The sequence below is a fragment of the Eurytemora carolleeae genome, unplaced genomic scaffold (assembly GCF_000591075.1).
Source record: "Eurytemora carolleeae unplaced genomic scaffold, Eaff_2.0 scaffold562, whole genome shotgun sequence".
NCBI lineage: Eukaryota > Metazoa > Arthropoda > Copepoda > Calanoida > Temoridae > Eurytemora > Eurytemora carolleeae.
Genome location: NW_019396470.1, coordinates 72,914 through 93,312, shown reverse-complemented (window position 1 = coordinate 93,312; position 20,399 = coordinate 72,914). Strand labels below are relative to the sequence as shown.

Here is a 20,399-nt window from a genome sequence, read left to right as displayed (position 1 = left end):
TAATATCTAGTCCAGTACATTCTGGTAAACAATATCTTTGATACCTTCCAGTACAATCTGGTAAACAGTCCCTTAGATACCTTCCAGTATATTCTGGTAAACAATATCTTTGATACCTTCCAGTACAATCTGGTAAGCAATCCCTTAGTTACCTTCCAGTATAATCTTGTAAACAATATATTATATACCTCCCAGTACAATCTGGTAAACAATCCCTTAGATACCTTCCAGTACAATCTGGTAAACAATCCCTTAGATACCTCCCAGTACAATCTGGTAAACAGTCCCTTAGATACCTTCGATACCTTCCAGTACAATCTGGTAAACAGTCCCTTAGATACCTTCCAGTACAATCTGGTAAACAATCCCTTAGATACCTTCCAGTGTAATCTTGTAAACAATCCCTCAGATACCTTCCAGTATAATCTTGTAAACAATATATTAGATACCTTCCAGTACAATCTGGCAAACAATATCTTTGATACCTTCCAGTACAATCTGGTAAACAGTCCCTTAGATACCTTCCAGTACATTCTGGTAAACAATATCTTTGATACCTTCCAGTACAATCTGGTAAACAATATCTTTGATACCTTCCAGTACAATCTGGTAAACAGTCCCTTAGATACCTCTGGTAAACAATATCTTTGATACCTTCCAGTACAATCTGGTAAACAATATCTTATATACCTGCCACTACAATCTGGTAAACAGTCCCTTAGTTACCTCCCAGTACAATCTGATAAACAATCCCTTAGTTACTCCTAGTACAATCTGGTAAACAATCACTTGGAGATGTTAGGTACTTTCCCAAGGTGCAACTTCCCAAGGGTATTTTCCCAAGTGGCCACTTGACAAATGTGCAATTTCCCAGGCGGCAACTTCCCAACTCAGTCCTAGTCTTTGCACTCGGATCCCAGCCTGTTCTAGTCATGGCGCTGGCCCCCTGGCCCATCCGGCGTAGCCTCAGCAATCGACCCCCTCAGAGGGTCTAACCTCACCTTTGGAGAGTTGCCGCTTTAAAAAATTACACATTTGGGAAGTTACCACTTGGGAAATTGTCACCTGGGAAGTCGCCCTTGGGAGAATGCCTTTGGGAAAGAACCTTAGATACCTCTCAGTACAATCTGGTAAATAGTCCCTTTGCTCCCACCCAAGTTCAATCTGGTAAACAGTCCCTTTGCTCCCAGCCAAGTTCAATCTGGTAAACAGTCCCTTTGCTCCCACCCAAGTTCAATCTGGTAAACAAACCCTTTGCTCCCACCCAAGTTCAATCTGGTAAACAGTCCCTTTGCTCCCACCCATGTTCAATCTGGTAAACAATCAGAATAAATAAGATTAATTACAATATATAATTGTTACAAAAATAGATTACATCGTTTATAAATACATTAGAGATTTGCAGGAAAAATTTACCTTCTTATAAAAAAGATTCCTCACTAAAAAAATCAAGTATGGTGATTTTGATTTTATAAACTAAAAAAAGTATTCTTTTATTAGTTAAATATTTTGAAGATAATTTGAAAAAAATGAAAGATATTGAAAAAAGCTTTTGTTTTTTTTTCATGGTAAAATGTTGAATATTATTTTTCCAGCTGAATCAGAACCTGGTGTAGAGAGTCCAAGCTTATCTCCTGGAAGATACAGACAACCAGTTTATGATAGATTAGATATCCTACCTAATAATGTACCTGATTCAGATGTAAGTATGTACAATACATGTACACTATGTACACAGTGTAACTGTACAACAAATGTATATGATAGATTAGATATCCTACCTAATAATGTACCTGGGTCAGATGTAAGTATGTACAATACTTGTACACTGTGTACACAGTTTAACTGTAAAACAAATGTATATGATAGATTAGATATCCTACCTAATAATGTACATAATTCAGATGTAAGTATGTATATTGTGTACAAAATATGTACACTATGTACAATATATCTACACTATGTACAATATATGTAAACTATGTGCATTACGTATAAACTATGTGTAATGCATGTACAATACGTGAAATACATGTACAATATTTCCAATGCATATACAATTGTGCAATACATGTACAATATGTTTAATACATGTACAATATGTGCAATACACATACAATATGTGCAATACATTTACAATATTTGCAATACATGTACATTATGTGCAATACATATACAAAATATTTGCAAAATACATGTACAATATAATATGCAATATATTTACAATATATATATGCAATACATGTCTACTATGTACAATACATGTACACTATGTACAACCAATGAATACGATAGACCATATATACCTAATTATGCATACAGGCATAATTAGGTACACCCAAACTGTAAACAAACTAATAAAAACATTACAATATTTGCAAACATTTTACGAATCTGTGCAAAATAGAACTTACTGCTTGCTTATGTCACAGGTTTAATGCATAATGTAAATTTATTAAAATGAATTTCACTTTAAGAATTAGAATGTCAGCAAGAAGAAATAATTTCTAGTTAATTAAAAAAGAGCTTTCACTTTGAAATATTAATTAGTTCAGACATGATACAATGTGCAATTTAATTTTGAAAATTAACATAAATTTGAACATATCTTTCAACTTTCTGCTAAACATATAGATATATACAAGGTACTAATGCAAGAAAAGTTAATTGCGGTCGCGTACACCCTGCGTACATATTGAAACCACTTCTCTCTGGGCGGAATTTTTAAATAAGAGTAGATGCATCAGTGTCCGTCTAGTATCCGAGGAGGTTAAAAGCATTTATTTTGATAATTTTGAAAATTCACATAATAGTTTCCCAAGAACAGAATATTTAATAGATTATTTTTGTGAAAATTGATTCCATGTCAGGCTGTGACATCCGTCTTGTGTTTACTTTTCCGCCCAAAGACAGTACACTGCAGTACAAAAAGCGTAAACCTCTGAAATACCTTTCCTTGCATTAGTACCTTGGATATATATGTATAAACATTGTGAGTAAAAAAGTGTGATTTGTGGCGTCTAGTGCAAAATTGTACCTTATTTTTGTGCAGCTCTCTTGTATGGTAATTTTTCAATATTTTTGGAAATTTTTTTGCTCTCAAAATCAAAAGTTTAGAAAAGCAAAAATGTGTTTATTTATTATTTCTATCATATTCGAAAATTTTATAAATATTGGTTTAAAAACTTGGAAGATTGTAAAATAAATTTGATTGGTTGAAGGAGAACGGATTCCAGGCAATTTTGCTTGAAAATCTTGAATAATGTGATCTTTACATCTTCTAGTTCCTTTCTTCTGAGTTTATTCTAAAGTTATAGATATACGCTGTTTATTTGAAAACTGAGGAGCCTTTAAAAAACAACTTTTCCTGAAAGATTAGACCATAACTGAAAATTGCGAATTTTCTTATTACAATTTTGCAAATTTTCTATCATTCTGTGATTTAATATTTATAAAATTTTGGAATTTGATTTTCTGAACTTTTGATTTTGAGGGAAAAAAATGTTCGCGGATTTGTTTAGGCCAAAAAAAATTCCAAAAAATATTGAAAAACTGCGACACAGGAGAGTTGCATAATAAAAGTACATTTTTTCACCAGACGCCTCTAACCATATTATTTACTCAGCCTATATATATAAGTCTGATGAATATATGTAAATATAAATATTATTGTTTGAAAATTAGGTCCGATCTGGTAGCGAGGATTCTACATCAAGACAAGTCACCCCTCTTCAACATTCGGAACCAACGAGACTAAGCAGTGGTGCACCCCTCATGTAAGTAGATTTAATGGTAGATCATCCCTCATGTAAGTAGATTTAATGGTAGATCACCCCTCATGTTAGTAGATTTAATGGTAGATCACCCCTCATGTTAGTAGATTTAATGGTAGATCACCTCTCATGTTAGTAGATTATATGGCAGATCACCCCTCATGTAAATTGATTTAATGGTAGATAACCTCTGATGTAAGTAGATTTAAAAGTAGATCACCCTTATCACCTATCGTATGTTGATATCAACGATAAAAGATAGTTATTTTTTAAAGCTATATTTGAACGTATTAAGAACTCGACCTTGTAAAAAAAAGGTTTCATACATTTGTATTGAGAAACCCTATCTTACACACACTGTGATTTAAAAGTTGCAAGCTCTCAAGCAAAAATCTATGAGAATTTTGTTACTTTCTTCTAAAAAGACAAAGCTAACAGGTGCTTTACAATGAAGGGACACAGATAATCATAGTAAGTTAGAGCGGTAAAATCAAAGCTCAAAGCTTAGTAGCTCAACTAAGTTAAAGGTTGGATTTCCAATACTCATCGATAGGATTTGAATAGGACATATTAGACATATTAAATATAATTTAGACATATTAGACATATTAGATACAGTCAACAGAATCTTTAAACACAATTTTTATAAAAATAATTTAATAACTCGTTCATCAATAAAATGTTTATGGTTCAGAACCCTTTTCCTTTTTTACGGAAATCTTTATAAATCCTGAACCTAATTTTGAAATTTTGTTAATGACCGGGACCAGGGTGATAAAGCATCGAACATTTTTGGTGAAACATCATTGGATTTTACAAAATTATTGATATAATTTAGATAACCATACGAACTGAGGTTGGAATTCTTTAATCGTGGATAACGAGATCAAGCAAGGACCTCAATCTTTTTTAGTCTACATATTAATTTAATCTTAATTCTATATCAAGTGCGGTGTCTAAATTCAACCAATCAAAAGGCAGGGAATTTTGTATTGAACAAGTGAGGGAACAAGGCAGGGTTTAAAAAAATTAAGAAATCAAACAGATCAAGCTATCTAGATTATGGGTTTCCAACACACAAGAAATATATATATTTCTTTAAACACCTAACATCTAATATCTAATTTCAGTCTTGTAATATTACCCAATATCCTCTATATTATGCAGATGAAGTGATATATATTTATATATTTCTTTAAACATCTAATATCTAGTTTCAGTCTTGTAATATTACCCAATATCCTCTATATTATGCAGATGAAGTGATATAGATATATATATTTCTTTAAACATCTAATATCTAGTTTCAGTCTTGTAATATTACCCAATATCCTCTATATTATGCAGATGAAGTGATATANCATCCGCCGCGAAACCATCCGCCTCCAAGAAGAAGTCTGTTGTGTTCCTAGCTCAACCTATAATTATTCCAAGAAGGAACCCACACAGACAAGTCAGGAAAGAAGCCCTTGCTCCGCCGTGACTCCGCCTTGCCTTCTTGGGGGGAGTACTGTGGCGGAAGACGACTCAAGATGAAGAGGCTGAAGCCGGATATTCGGACGCGGCAAGATGAACATTCTATTCCTGCCACGTCACCTTGATATATGTTTTCTATTAAGATATTTTGAGTTTAAATGTTTAGTCAATAAAGTATTTCTTTAAACCTCGACGTGCATTATTGAGCGTAGCCAAACTATATTGATATATTTGTGTACTGTGATCAGGTGCTCTTATACTGCTATATTGATTTATTTGTGTACTGTGATCAGGTGCTCTTATACTGCTATATTGATATATTTGTGTACTGTGATCAGGTGCTCTTATTGGCCCATAGATTCAGCCTACCTAAATAAGTCTTATCAATTTTAAGACAGGGTCAACTTTGAAGCGTCTCAATAAGGACGAAAAGTTTAACTTTTATTCTCATGTTATCTAAGCTAAAACTATTTTGAAAATTAAACACATTTTCCTACCTACGACGTTCGTGTAAAACCTTACAGCCTAAAAGTATAAAAAAAACTAATATAAAAAGAATGTAGAAAATGTAGTAAAAGGATTTTATGTAACCCTGTAAGCGGCAATGTCTCCAAGTGTATTATAAAATTACTAAAACGAAGAATCTAATCACAATAAATCTCTTAAACTTTCATATAAACTAAATTAAAAGAATTTTTTCCAAATAATGACATTTTAAAAGTCTTTTTGAGAAAGATCACATATTTAACAAAATCTATTATAAAAAATAATTTGCTTTCAATGAACTTATCAAAAAATATTTATTTTGCTACCATTAACTTTTATTAATTATACAGTTTAGTTCTAATACTGAATCCCACCAAAGTTATCCATTGTAGTCTTTTATAAAGTGTGAAAATCTTAAACCCCCCCCCCTTAGATAAACACTCCAGTTGCGCCCCTTTAAATCTTTATAAACTGCTTGTTTGTTTGTTTGTGGTGTGTTTGTATCCAATAAAAGTTGAAACGGCTAAACCGATCCGGCCAAATTTGTTTTAGGACCTCACTTGACCCCAGGAAAGGTTAAGGAATGGTCAGGATTAAAAAATTAACCTTCAAAACGTTTTGATTTTCGTAAAATTTGATAAATCCACGAAAAAAACAGAAGAAATATTTTTTATTATTGTTTTATTATGCACATCACTCGAAAGCTTAGTTTTGTAAAATTTGATAATTTATTTTCCTTGAAGTGTGTGTGCGTTGATTAAAAAATAGATCTCCCTCTCTTCGCTTTTCTTGTTCAGCCTTTCTTGAAGATAAGATAGATCTTTTCTTCAATTGTACTCCTTTAATATGGACTAGGGATGGACACACCAACCCAAACTATACAGAAGGATAATGTCAATTTTATGCGACTTTTCCATCACGACTTTGTGACCCTTTAGCTTTTCTAGTTTGTTTTTATAAGAACTTCAAACTATTTTGGTTCTTCTCTAAATAGCTTTATAGCTAAGGGCTATAAATGAAAAAATACAAGATTTCGATCGTACGCGCAATTTGATTGAGTTTGACGTGAAACAGACGTTTTGGAAAATAAAACCCCGGTTCTTTTTACAGATGTTATTAATTTTAGTTAATTCAAGGATATTAGATAGACCCTAAATGATAAAATTTCAATGAATTTTTAAAACCATTTGACATAAATAACAAATTAACATAAAATGAAAAGTTTTGAAGAAAAGACTGATTGAAATATTATTTTTAAAATTGGAATTTTTGTTTTCCAAAAAAGAACAATGTTTGCCTGGATCTAATAATATTTTGATACATTCTTGTGTGAGCTGAGCAAAAAACCGGTTCTATACACATTTCAGGGAAGATATGTTACCGCTGACATCTTTATATAAATAATTCTACAAATGATATTCTTTAAAAGGTTCTTGGACCAGGGAACCTTGGAAAAGGGGGAGTTGCTTCGCATTATCGGTTATATATTAACCCCCCCCCCNTGGCAGAAAATTTAAAGGAACTGTAAACGTAATTTCAAGGGACTCTTTATTTGCAGAGTTCCATATTTGATTCACAATTGTACCCTTTAAACGTTTGTAAGGTCTGATCTACTTTTTCTCTCTGAAATTTTTTTCTTCCATAAGTGTGGATTCTCTTTAAAATCGGTTTTTGGATTTATGCCGAAGAGAGGAAATGATGGAATTTGCCACTGACACGTTTTAAGATAGCTCTCTTCTAAACGCTAATATATCTCAGTGTACTGCATATTTACTGCAAGAACGCACCTAAGGTTTAGTTGATGGTGAGACAGAAAAACAGCGATATCTGTTAGATTATTACGCAGAAAAACAGCGATATCTGTTAGATTATTACGGAGAAAAGATTAATGATTAAGGCATGCTACTCTTCAGTATAAGGATCACTTGGAATACCTTAGAAAAGCCTTTTAAGATGTACAAAATAAAATTCTAAATATTTATGATAGTAAGTGTTCATACATATTATAATTTATGCTTTGAATGGTGAGTATCCTATCATGGTGAAGCTGATTTTTGAATTGTGAGTATCCAAACGCTTTTTATTGGATATTTTAGATAGTAAGTATCCAAACGTGATGTATTGGATATTTTGAAAAGTGAGTATTCAAATGTGTTTTATCGGATATTTTGAATGGTGAGTTTCCAAGCGTGATGTATCGGATAGACTAGGATTAAATGCCTGATGAGTTCACAATGAGATCTAATCCTTGAATCTATCAGATGAAACTCCATCATTTCAACCCAAACACTTTATTCAATATTTCAATATTTTTTAGACAAGACGAGCACTCACTCATAGCTGTCTACTGCCTCAAACTTAGGTAAGATTTAAGGGATTGTGCGTAAAATGTTATTTTTTTTGAAATAAAAGAATGTTTTTCATCTTTTACGCAACTTTGTTTTTATACATTACATTTGTACTAAATTAATAAAAAGGAATTGAATTTTTCCAACAAACTCTTTGCAACCGGATGGGGTCAACCTGGGATATTTTAAGCTTAGAGGTTTTGATCTCTTCATAGTTTGAAATATCAGAGAATTACGACATCGGGTTGCAAAGATATGGGGATTAGAAAATTTGAGTTTGTGGCAAAGTTCATTTTCATTAATTTAAGACAAATGTAATATTAAAGAACTGTGTTTTATTAAAAGATAAAAACTATTATTTTATTTTAAAACAAGAGTAGACAACCTCAATTTTACCATTAGTCACTGATGAAAGAACAGATGTATTAAGATATTTACTTATTAAATATGACGTCAAACAATAACAAAGGTTGTAAAAAATATTCTTGAGCAGGAAAGGAGGGTCGGGCCTGAGCTATCATTGTTCCAAAATGTTGTTTGTTTACAGTCTGGAGCAATTTGCTCTGAAGGGCTCATTTTATTTTATTTTATGAGGGGTGGGGGCTCTGCACCCGTTTTGGCCTGAAAACTCCATTAAACCATATATTCACTGATCAAGGGGGTAGGCGTGGAGGCGGCTGAGTTCCGTTANCCCCCGTATACGATTCCGTTTACAATAATTTTAGTTCCCATGAGCTCATGTTATAAAACGTAATGTAATCCTTTACTTTTAGTTATTCTTTGACAATATGAATTTTCCGGCACATATTATCTTCTTGTTTTGTCGCTTGTCCCTTGTCAGCAAAACTACAGACTTTTTATCCCAGATATAAATGTGTGTAAACATATTTCAAGTTTTGATAAATAACAGAAAACAAGATTTTCTATAAATTCTAAATCCATGGAAACTAAATTTTTATTTTAACTTAACTTTGCAATATTTGTATTTCTGATCATCATGTCGAGTTTATATAAATAATATTTAAAAATATAAAAATAGTGTTTTGCATAAAATAGAGTTCTATGCTCTAACATCAAGGTCGGTCATTTAAAATTTTACAAAAATTTGTGTTAGCAAGAGAAACACAAAGGCCAATTCGTAGCGACACTCTTAAAGGCTTGAGTCGAAAAATATTCGATGGTGATAGCTACTAATCTTAATTCAATCTGTTGCGTCTATAAGGATAAAATTGTTAAAAACAACTCATATTGAAGAAAATTGCAATATTCGACTCGGATCGTAAAAAATCAATTTAATTCCAAACAAATCATTCAGATATTACAACCTATAATTATCGATTATTTTTCGACGCATTCGTAAATAGTTGATATCTCATAATATTTTTTAACTTTTATGATCCAAAAGTTACTTTTGAAAACATTCATTCCTGTTTTGAGGATTTTTGATACTGTAGACGACATTTTCATATTTTCCAGGAATGTTCAAAAATCCAGCACCCGTCGTTAAAAGCGAAATATTAATTTTTAAAAAATTCAAAAATATTATGAAATTTCAACTTTCTGAATTTGTATGGACGCTAACGCTACGTTCTTCGGTATAAGTCGTTTTAACAATTTTCTCCTTATTGACGCAATAGACTGAAGTAGGATCAATAACAATCACCATCGAATATTTTTCGACGTAAGCCTATACCCCTTTTCATTTTCCGCGAACACTCCCTTTAAGGGTACAGTTTTGATCGGAGAAGCCCCTGTTTGAATGAAAGCTAATGGTCACTTTGAATTGTGTATATTAAACGCTCCAGATTTTTACCAGAATGCTTGAAATATTTTCAATCCTCTCTGATGATGTATCCCTATTTCGAGTTTTCCTTCATATACAATATATGTATTGTACAATGTTATATATTCTAAAGACAGGGTCCCAATGTCCTGTCGGGACCTTTATGGATAATTTCAAGAAAATCATGGGATGAGTTTGCCAGTAAAAGTTATAACTTTAAACAGTTTGAAACTTAGGTTTAAACCTGGTCCATATCTTCACCATGGTAACAAAAGAAATTAAATAAATAAATAAATAAACGTGTACGAAGCACTACTAAAGACTAAGATGAAGTTATATTTAAATACATACAGACATGTTACCCTCCATGCAAAGATGAAAAGCCCTATTTACAACGGTATCCTTGACATCTTTGTCAGATCAAGTTGCCGTCTTCCATCGGAGACTCAATGTTCTGAACTACTCTTGTGGTCCCTTTAAAGGGAGTGTCTGCAAAAAATGAAAGGGGGTATATGCTTTATGCGATAAAAAAGCGCTTTTGATCGCTACTAATCTAACTTCTATCTGTTGCGTCTATAAGGAGAAAATTGTTAAAAACGTCTCATACCGAATAACATGGCGTCCATACAAATTGAGAAAATTGCAACATGTAAAAAAATCAATTTAATTTCAAACAAATCATTCAGATATTACAACCTATAGTCATCGATTATATTTCGCCACATTTGTATATATTTGATATTTTATACTAGTTTTGATTTTGTTTTTTAAAATAATATTTAGCAGCTTAGCTTACAACTTGTTTTCGAACATTCCTGGAAAATATGAAAATGTCGTCTTCATTACCAAAAATCCTCGAAACAGGAATAAATGTTTTTATAAGTAACTCTCAGATCATAACAATTAAAACATATTATGAAAAATCAACTATATATAAATGTGGCGAAAGATATTCGATGACTATAGATTGTAATATCTGAATGATTTGTTTGAAATTAAATTGATTTTTTTACGGTCTAAGCCGTATGTTGCAATTTTCTCAATTTGTATGGTCGCTACGTTCTTCGGTATGAGACTTCTTTAACAATTTTCTCCTTTTAGTCGCAACAGATAGAAGTAAGATTAGTAGCGATCAAAAGCGCTTTTTTATTGCATTAAGCCTATACCCCCTTTCATTTTTCGCGAACACTCCCTTTAAGAAAAAGCATTCAAAAATACTTAATCAACGTTAAGTTAAAAAAGATTTAAATGTAAAATCATCATTTTATAAAAATTATTCACCGAATAGGGTCAACCGACCTATGGTCAAACGACATGGGGTAAAACGACCTAGGGTTAACCGACAAACGTCCAAAAACGCGACAAAAGGTAAAACGACATAGGGTCAAAAAGTGTGACAAACGGGCAAAATTTCATTTAGACTATTTTTTGGTTTATTTACACTAGCCTGTCCTAGCCTCAGCGCTCGGCCCAGAAATGTTCTTAACCTAACCTAACCCTGAAGTAATACATAAAATATTTTTTTTATTTTGACTTTTTTTAAGTAAATTTATTCTCCTAGTTTCTTAATAATATCCCCCTTCCTCAACATTACATACCGCATAAATGTCTTTATACAGACTTAGCAAAGTTTCTTCAACTTTTTACAAAGTTGGCAAATGTTCCGGTCTTTTATAGTTCTTAACTTAACTAATATTAGAGTTTACTATTAGGTATAAGCTTCATATAGGGTTTACAAGGTTGGGGGGATAAGAGAGCATACGCAATTTCTGTGCTCTAGATCGAAGAAACCACTAAACCTATTAAGGGTGAAAAATTACTTAATTTGTTTGTTAACTATGAAAATTAAATTAAAAAGAATCGATCGATCGTTTTTAAATGTAAAAAAAAATAGTTTTGTAAAAAGTAATTTTATTTTATATTGATGGTTAGGATGTCAGAAGGCACTTATACAGTAGAAAAATTCACACACAAAAAAAAACAATATTCAAGACAACATTTATAAACCTTGCTTCTGTAACATTTCACTTTACACATTTTTACAAAAATAATCGTTTTTGCTTTTTTGTCGTTTAAAAAGCTGAAAAATAGCACTTTGGTTGTTTTATCTAAGAACGAAGGATCGTTTGTTTTAAAATTTTCAAAACAAAAACTTAATTTTTTTAACGTTTTTAATAACTCTGCCTATCCCTACTCGTAAAGTTTGGTATCCTATTTTGAACGAACAAAATTTTTGGAGAAAAAGATTGGCGTTTAGAAAAAACTAAACATGGATTAACGAAATGGATTGTTCAGAGAAATAAAGAAATGATCGTTTTTTAAAAATGAACGATTTAAAAACAATTGAACGAGCTTGAAGAAAACTAGTTTTTTTGCTGAACATACGATCGATCGTATTCGTTACCCTAAATCCCAAAATATTTTTGCAAGTGCTGTATTGATTCATTGTTAATTTTTTGGAACGAAATACGATATGTTTTTACATTTGCTACAAATACTAGGTAAATATCCAATGCTGCACTATTCTGCGTCTCAATTACCTTGTTCAAGGGTGTCTTGTTCACTATCGGATTAATCTTTGTTTGCAGACAGTTTGACATTTAAAAATAATCTTTGAGCTAACAATAAACATTTCTTAAACCTTTTGAGCCTCCAATGAAATTAAATCATAAATTTAGGGATATTTTACCCTGCTAACTGTAATCTGAGAAATGCAGGCAGTGATTTCTTTTCTGAATAATATCAATTTTTTTATCCGTGCTTCGATCAAAAGTCACGGGTTGAATGAATCGTTAAAGGAACTGTAGACGTAATTTCTAGTAACCCTATATTTAAAATAAGAGTAATATTCTAATCACAACGGTAACTTAACCTCTTGACTTAACATATATACCCAAACATCCTTATGTTAATTGTTAAATGTTAAATAATAAGCTTGCATACAATGTTGTGTTGCGGGGGATTAGATATAGCTATTACTCCGATATCCTTGATCAGTCAAAGGTTTAATAGGTACCTAGCTTGAAATATAGCTATAACTCGGATATCCTTGATCAGCCAAAGGTTTAATAGGTACCTAGCTTGAAATATAGCTATAACTCGGATATCCTTGATCAGCCAAAGGTTTAATAGGTACCTAGCTTGAAATATAGCTATTACTCCGATATCCTTGATCAGTAAAAGGTTTAATAGGTTTAATGTTAAATGTCCAAATGCGGTTTTTAAATTCGAATAAAAATATTAATTTTCTTTGACTTCGGAAGAGTAAAGTAGCTTGCATACTATGTAAAAAGTATTGCGGCGGATTAGGTATAGCTTTAACTCCGATATCCTTGATCAGTCCAAGGTTTAATAGGTACCTAGTTTGAAATTGTTCTATACTGCAACGTTCCATTTAATTTTAACATAGAATAAAGATTATTTCTAAATCTGAAATATCAAAAGAATTTGACAACAAAATTCAAATTTAGAAATAAAAGGTATAAAAATTAAATTAGATTTTTTGCATTAAAAACATTAGTTTAAAATAAACATCATGGAGTTCTGATTAACGTAATTTTTCATGAACATCTCATCCTTTGTAAGACTTTGTATTGAGAAAAAGACAATTTTCTTAAATCATTACATTTAATAACTCGTTAAAACATTGAAATTATCTAAATTTGGCTTCTAGGGCTCTTCGCGCCTATCTTCGATTTAACTTTTAATTTTTGCCTTTTATCTAATTTTTACTTCTATTTTGAAAAATTAAATTTTTTTGATTCTAACAATCCATAAATCGATCATGTGAGGTCCCACAAAAAGTTCGGGTCCGATTGGTTCAGCCGTTTTGACGTTTATTAGTCACAAACAAACAGAAAAACAGACAACAAAGTGTATAAATAGATATTTAATGTCGACTCTCAAAATTTTGAAGAAATTAAATATTTAGTTCTATAAAACTCTCGTCAAATTTAAAGTTAATTCTTATATCTATTATAAAAAGTAGTAATCTTTCACCCTGTGCAACCAGGACTAAATGCTATTGGTTTATCTAATTAAATTTTTTTAATTTTGGACTTTTCAGCAATCTTTTAAATTTATGTTTTTTTTTCTTCAAATTGTGAAATTAACAGATTGCTCGGCCAAGAACCAAGTTGTTAAATCAGTGTGCTCTGTTTGTTTGTATGTCTTATGAACCCCGATCTACCACAACTTTTGGTTGGGAAACTGGGTAGAACCACGGGAATGTTCTTAGCTTGGTTTTACAATTCTGAGCAGTGTTGGTCTAATTCTAAGCTTGGTTTCTATTGGTTTTATATAATTCTCCTGTATAGTAGTGGTGGACCTGGAGACTGTATCCCGGAGAGTCCTATGCAGATTGCTGCAGATATAGATGCAGACCAGAGGGTAGAACTTGAAAATATGATCAGGTAATTTTTATACCTGTCCCCATTTATGTTTTGATACTCTTTACTATTTCTAATGCAGTAGTTTATATGTTCCCTTGATATCAATTACTTCTCTAATTATAATTATATTCATTTAATCACAGTCTTAAAGGGACTGTAAGCGTCATTTCAAGTCAAGATGAAAATGTCCGATTCACAACAGTACCCTTAAAAGTTTTATTTCATTGAGTATGAATTATATTACAATGTTTTTAATCTTAAAAACTTGATCAGGTAAAAGCTTCTAGAGCACCGTTGTGACTTCAACATTGCCATCTTTGCATGGAGAACACTTAAAGTTATGCTTACAGTCCCTTTATACTACTCCATTTTACCTAAACGAGACAAATTAGTTAAATATTTCTAACAATTTTGCTTTTAAATTTGTAGACTTTAATAATATTTGATTTTTTAAAAAGTGCTATAAATTTTACTTTCTTACATAAAAATGAGCATTATGTTTGTTGTTCAGCAATAGAAGAATTTCTTGAAAGGGCAAAGGAATCGAGTCTTTGCCACAAACTCTGATTTTCTAATTCCCATATATCTTTGCAACGCCAACATTGTAGACCTCAGATATTTAAAACTATGAAGTCTGTTATATCAAATAATTTAAATTTAAACTATCAAAGGTTTAAACCATTAGGTTGGAAGAATATGTGGATTAGAAACTTGGAGTTTATGGGAAAAAAAAAACACTATTCTTTTGCCGTAATTGGTGTCTATGATTTTAAAAACTTGACTTAATTATTAAAGAAAGCCTGAAAAATAAAGAAAAAATTGTTGTAGGGAAGTTTTAGCAGCTGTTTAGGAGCCTGGAGGTTGAAAATGACACCCTGAAAGAAGAATATAATAGTCTAAAAATTGTTTAGTAGCCTGGAGGTTGAAAATGAGACCCTGAAAGAAGAATATAATTGTCTAAAAACTGCTTAGTAGTCTGGAGGTTGAAAATGAGACCCTGAAAGAAGAATATAATAGTCTAAAAATTGTTTAGTAGCCTGGAGGTTGAAAATGAGACCCTGAAAGAAGAATATTATAGTCTAAAAATTGCTTAGTAGTCTGGAGGTTGAAAATGAGACCCTGAAAGAAGAATATAATAGTCTAAAAACTGTTTAGGAGCCTGGAGGTTGAAAATGAGACCCTGAAAGAAGAATATAATAGTCTAAAAACTGTTTAGAGCCTGGAGGTTGAAAATGAGATCCTGAAAGAAGAATACAATAGTCTAAAAACTGTTAAGTAGCCTGGAGGTTGAAAATGAGACTCTGAAAGAAGAATATAATAGTCTAAAAATTGTATAGGAGCCTGGAGGTTAAAATGAGACCCTGAAAGAAGAATATAATAGTCTAAAAACTGTTTAGGAGCCTGGAGGTTAAAAATGAGACCCTGAAAGAAGAATATAATAGTCTAAAAACTGTTTAGTAGCCTGTAGGTTGAAAATGAGACCCTGAAAGAAGAATATAATAGTCTGAAAACTGTTTAGGAGCCTGGAGGTTGAAAATGAGACCCTGAAAGAAGAATATAATAGTCTAAAAACTGTTGGAAACTCACAGCATGAGGTAATCTCCGAGCAATCCCCTGAATCCCTTGAACCCTTTATTGGTTTGTTACATAAACAGTAAACCTATATAGATTATATTTTTTAATATTTTTTATTTTGTTTTAAATTAATATTTCGTTGAAATATTTGGTTCACGGATTGCGCTGAACCTTCCTGAAAAAAATATGAAACTGTCGTCTTTGACTTGAAATTTCTGGAATGAATATTTTCAAAATTAACACTCGGATCGTATAAAATAAGAAATATTATGAAATATATCAACTATGTACGGACGCATCGAATGGAATTCGAAATTTGTAGGTAATAATATTTGAATGATTAGTCTTAAATTGAATTTAAGATAGAAAATAGAAGTAAAATTAGTTGCAATCGATATCAGTCCACACCCCCTTTCATTTTTCACGAACAATCCCTTTAACACTAATCCAAAGACCTTAAATGTGAGGATGGGCGGACACTGGACAAGTTTTGGATAGAAGAAATTATTGCCTAAGCTGTACGTCGGTCGAAACCGTCAGTATAGAAAAATTATTTCGTCCATTTTTACATTATTGGGCCACGAAAAAAATATGATTTTTTAAATAAAAAAGAAAATTACGAAAATTTAAACTTTTGGGAACTGAAAGTATAATTGAATTCAAAAGTTTTAAAGAAAGAAAATGTTTAGAAACTGAATTAGAAAAGAAATAGAACTCCTTAACATGCATTTACATAATTATCTTCCCGCATACTACAGCCCACAGGGGGTATTCTTCTTCAATTTTAGACAAAATAAAGTGGATCTAATGAAAACACTAAATCATGATTAAAACGATAGAAATTGTAATTTCAAGTTACCTTCCATGCAAAGGGGAAATGCCTGAATTACTTTAAATCTATGGGCTTTGGCTGATCAATGAGGGCAGAGAACTCTGTGTGTTTATCTCTATAACTGTGAGAAAATTACCGAAAAATCGGAGTGTACGTTCAACAAATACAAGCAATTCTGAAGATTTTTTAAGTCAAACATATTTGATCAGTCAAAGGTTGAAAGGGTACTCTTGTGAATTGGACATGCGACTCTATAGATGTAAAATAACTTGTAACTACCCCTACAGACCTATTAAGAATGATATTGTATCTTTCAAATATTGTGTTAGAATAGTAGACAAATCTTGAACTAAGAAGTAAGGAGCAATGCTGAACGATTAAATGTGAAAAGACTTATTTTTAAAAGAATCAAATTTGCTACAATCATAAAAAAGTCCTGTCAAACAAATATTGTCTATGCCTTTTAGACATTTTATCTTTTTCCAGTAAATTCAAGATTTGTATTCATTACAGCTCCCCCGAAACCAAAATACCCAAAATCATTGAAATTTATTTAGTTGAACCGGCTTTCGCAAGTTCAGGCATATTTCTATTGATCAATCTTTTGATTTTTTGATTTGATCTGTTTCAGGTGGAAGAAGAGTCCCAGCAAACTGATGCAGATATACTTGCTGAAGCAGCTATGCTTAGAGAGCATAGGAACAGGTTGGATATAGATATACTTGCTGAAGCTGCTATGCCTATAGAGCATAGGAACAGGTTTGATATAGATATACTTGCTGAAGCAGCTATGCTTAGAGAGCATAGGAACAGGTTGGATATAGATATACTTGCTGAAGCTGCTATGCTTATAGAGCATAGGAACAGGTTGGATATAGATATACTTGCTTTAGCTGCTATGCCTATAGAGCATAGGAACAGGTTTGATATAGATATACATGCTGAAGCTGCTATGCTTATAGAGCATAGGAGCAGGTTTGATATAGATATACTTGCGGAAGCTGGTATGCTTACAGAGCATAGGAACAGGTTTGATATAGATATACTTGCTGAAGCTGTTATACTTATAGAGCATAGGAACAGGTTTGATATAGATATACTGGCTGAAGCTGCTATGCTTATAGATCATAGGTACAGGTTTCATATAGATATACTTGCTGAAGCTGCTATGCTTAGAGAGCATAGAAAGAAGTTGGATATAGAAATACTTGATGAAGCTGCTATTCTTAGGGAGCATAGGAGCAGGTTTGATATAGATATACTTGCGGAAGCTGGTATGCTTACAGAGCATAGGAAGAAGTTGTATATAGATATTCTTGCTGAAGCTGCTTTGCTTATAGAGCATAAAAACAGGTTGGATATAGATAAACTTGCTGAAGCTGCTATGCTTACAGAGCATAGGAACAGGTTTGATATAGATATACTTGCTGAAGCTGCTATGCTTACAGAGCATAGGAACAGGTTTGATATAGATATACTTGCTGAAGCTGCTATGCTTAGAGAGCATAGGAACAGGTTTTATATAGATATACTTGCTGAAGCTGCTATGCTTAGAGAGCATAGAAACAGGTTTGATATAGATATTCTTGCTGGAGCAGCTATACTTATAGAGCATTGAAACAGGTTGGATGGTGCTAAGACATCTGCTCTATTTCCATTTGCTCTATGGTCATTTGCTCTAGTTCCATTTGATCTATCAAGTCATTTGCTCTGTACGTCATTTGCTCTATATTCAATCTGCTCTATACCTCATTTGCTCTATGACTAAACACGTCATTTGCTCTATAACCTAAAAATACACTATAAAATAGCTTTTATTGGAATTCCTAAGCGTAACTTGACTATGAAATGCGGGATTTTTTTTTGGAAAATTCGCAAATTGCAGTTTTAATCAGTTCTTCAAAGTTCATCATGACAGAGAGACTGCTCAATAATAAGAGGGGTAAAAAAGCCTAATATGTGGTGAAAACTATATTTAACTTGGTCTCACAATATGCACAAATACCAGACAAACAAAACTATCTCCAGGAAGTTGGCGGAATAATGAAACTGTAGGAAGAATTGTAAAATTGTAAAATTGTAAAAATATAGTTTTAATATGATTAGATATTTGTAAAATACGTTTATAGAGCAAATGACGTGTTAACTCATAGAGCAAATGTTGAGTAGAGCAATTTGGCCATCACTGTCATAAAAATGTTTATAGAGCAAATGACGTGTTATGTCATAGATAAATTGACGTATAGAGCAGATGACATATAGAGCAAACGTCGTGATCTATGAGTTATAGAGCAAATGGTTAATAGAGCAAATGGAACTAGAGCAAATGGTCATAGAGCAAATGGAATTAGAGCAGATGTCATAGAGCCAGGTTGGATATAGATATTCTTTCTGAAGCTGCTATGCTTATAGAGCATAGGAACAGGTTGGATATAGATATTCTTGCTGAAGCTGGTATGCTTATAGACCATAGGAACAGGTTGGATATAGATATTCTTGCTGAAGCAGCTATGCTTAAAGAGCATAGAAACAGGTTATTCTTGCTGAATCTGTTATGTTTATAGAGAATAGGAAGAGGTTGGATATAAATATTCTTGCTGAAGCTGGTATGCTTATAGACCATAGGAACAGGTTGGATATAGATATTCTTGCTGAAGCTGGTATGCTTATAGAGCATAGGAACAGGTTGAATATAGATATTCTTGCTGAAGCTTCTTTGCTTATAGAGCATAGGAACAGGTTGAATATAGATATTATTGCTGAAGCTGCTTTGCTTATAGAGCATAGGAACAGGGGTTGGATACAGATATTCTTGCTAAAGCTGATATGCTTTAAGAGCCTGCATTGTAAGGGGTAAGGGGTGTGGTAATAAAATACCCCCTTTCCTCCTAAACTGCCGAATTTAGTTGGTTTGTAGCAAAAAGCGTGTAAATATAATATTCTGTAAACTTGCAGTACGTTGTACATTGCAAATGATTTAATGTTCTAAACTTAGACATAATGACAATATTCACTGAAACTGCTTTTTAATTGAATACTTAACATAATTAGCTTAAATCATGCGAAATTCATAAATTACCCTATAAATTATGGATGGAGATAGATTAACTGCCTTATCTATTTTCTTTAACCCTTTAAATATCTACCTTAAACTTTAAACTGTGCGATAAATACGTAATATGATGGTTTTAATCATATGATATCAATAACATCGTAGGAATTGAATTATGTCAATTCCTGTTAACTTTGTAACCTAAGCTTTTGAAAAAAGTTAGTTGATTGAGACTCTGCTTTGATTACGGAATTAGAAGTAGTCTGTGTTCTCGTTGAAATATTACAAACACAGATCTTGCTAGTTGATTTAGCATTGAATCAAACATAGCTTGAGAGATAGCTTGGGTCCTCGTTGACTTATACGAGTAGAGATCTTGCCTTGATAAGTGGCAATCTGATCAAATATAGCTTGAAAGATAGCTTGGGTCCTCGTTGAATTTTACGAGTTGAGATTTGGACTGTGTAACCTTCAGAACCGGGGAGTTAAGCCTGGTTGAGAAATTGCTTGTGAAGCAATTTCAATTGCCTGTGCGGCTTTTAGAACTAGGGAGTTAAGTCTGATTGAGATTTTTGACTCTGTGTTATATGTGACCAGAGAGTTAAGCCTGGTTGAGATATTGCCTGTGTGGCATTTAGAATCAAAGAGTTAGTCCTGGTAACGAATAGACCTGAATAGATACG

At 32.4% G+C, this 20,399-nt stretch overlaps 1 protein-coding gene across 1 annotated transcript in view; it reads left to right on the top strand.

The window, feature by feature from the left end:
* LOC111703893 (uncharacterized) overlaps nt 1-20,399 on the top strand; it is an 80,998-nt gene that overhangs the window by 42,869 nt on the left and 17,730 nt on the right. The window contains exons 40-46 of the mRNA XM_023475978.1: nt 221-276; nt 1,596-1,702; nt 3,685-3,776; nt 8,053-8,097; nt 14,183-14,278; nt 15,413-15,467; nt 17,296-18,179. Coding sequence (XP_023331746.1) covers nt 221-276; nt 1,596-1,702; nt 3,685-3,776; nt 8,053-8,097; nt 14,183-14,278; nt 15,413-15,467; nt 17,296-18,179 — 1,335 coding nt within the window. The remainder of the gene's footprint in view (nt 1-220; nt 277-1,595; nt 1,703-3,684; nt 3,777-8,052; nt 8,098-14,182; nt 14,279-15,412; nt 15,468-17,295; nt 18,180-20,399) is intronic.